At 60.6% G+C, this 1466-nt stretch overlaps 1 protein-coding gene across 1 annotated transcript; it reads right to left on the bottom strand.

The window, feature by feature from the left end:
• NCS54_00593400 (Hypothetical protein) lies at positions 1-1215 on the bottom strand (the record flags this gene model as incomplete). Its single annotated transcript, XM_053151415.1, has 1 exon — positions 1-1215. One exon carries the CDS (start codon positions 1213-1215, stop codon positions 1-3), a length of 1215 nt encoding a protein of 404 aa, XP_053007390.1.
• Positions 1216-1466: the final 251 nt, after the last annotated feature.

Below are 1466 nucleotides of genomic sequence, written 5' to 3'. Positions count from 1 at the left end.
TTATACAGAACCGAGTCGCAGAAGGGCCTCGACGGCCTCCCGCTCCTGTGCGTCAGAGGTACCCGCCAACGCCGAAAAGTCGATATGTGCTGGTTGAGGTGGGCGCGCCATGCCGGAGCTGGCGGAGAAGGAGCGAAGTCCACCTGGTGTATATACAGAAGAAGAAACGAAGCCGCGGTCCGTCTGGGCCGCAGCCTGGTTGGGGTAGGACTCGGCTCGGAGAGCAGCGGCCCCCACCGCTGCCCAGTCCTCGTCGTCGGTCGCATCCTCAGGGTCGTCGTTCATGACGACGTCGTCCTCCGGAGCCTCAGAGCACGAAGCTGACGCGTATCCGTCCATGGACATCTTGTCCGCCTCATGCTCCATCATGGAGATGTCGTGGTCATCATCGTGGGAGAAGTTGACTGAATCTCCGTTGCTCGAAGACGCCATAAGTCGGGCCCGATCCTGTCCTCTGCCGCCGTTCTTGGAGATGGGGATGCCTGCTCCGTAGGACGAAGGGGGCGTTCCCTGTCGGTGTCGCGCCGGCTGTCCTCGCTGGCGGGCATCCCATCGTCCCCATCCCACCTTTTCAAATTCCACCTCTCCAGCCAGTCCACCTCCTTCGCCTCCCCGACCTTCCAACGCTCCCACGACCAGTCGTCTCGCCTTTGTTGGGGGGATCCCTGAGAACCCGGGGACCGAGGTGGTCAGGTATCCCATAATGTGCCGGATCGCCAAGGGACCGTGGTTGAGCAGGATCTCTGGCAGGTGATATCGGGCGAGGAGGGAGCTGGTGATGGCACCTGACGCCTCAAGGGCAGGCGATACAGACCGGCCGTGGTCCGAGGACTCGTGAAGGTCCAGGTCTGAGTCGATAGGGTCAAGCTTGGCCTTCTGGAGTTGCGCCTTGAGCCCGTGAGGCGGGAGGGAGGGAGAGATGGAGTTGGGGGGAGTAGGGAGGGGTTGAGATCGTGTCACAGTCGCAGGGACACTCCGAGCCGCTACAGCAGTTAAGTTGTCTCGGCTCGAGGAGGCCTGGGGGATATCGCGAGAAGCCGCTGCCATGGTAGCCATGATTACCGGATTTCGGTCTTGTGTGTATGCGCTTCCGAACGAGCGAGTCTGAGGGAGGGGGTCGACGGTCAGCGCATGAGATCTCGGGCAACAAGACAGAAATGCGATGCGATCCTTGCGACGCACGAGTCGGCGGGAGCGAGGAAGAGTCGTGGGCATGATGGGCGACGCGGTGGTGGTTTGAGTCACCGAGGACGGGCTGATATGTACGTACCTAGTTCAGAAGCCGGATAGACGGAGCGCTGGCAAGACAATGTTGCGAACGACGAGGCGATAGTATGGCAGGCGTGGCAGAGCTGACGCGATGATCTGGACTGTGACAGGTGACTCTAATACGAATCGTGATGTTCCTTAGTTGGTGTTGTTGTTGTTTGAAGAGAAGGAAAAGGGAGGGTGCCTGGGAGCTGCGA

Source organism: Fusarium falciforme, chromosome 4, assembly GCF_026873545.1.
Source record: "Fusarium falciforme chromosome 4, complete sequence".
Lineage (NCBI taxonomy): Eukaryota > Fungi > Ascomycota > Sordariomycetes > Hypocreales > Nectriaceae > Fusarium > Fusarium falciforme.
The sequence above is the reverse complement of the archived record's forward strand: the minus strand, read 5'-3'. Positions and strand labels throughout refer to the sequence as shown.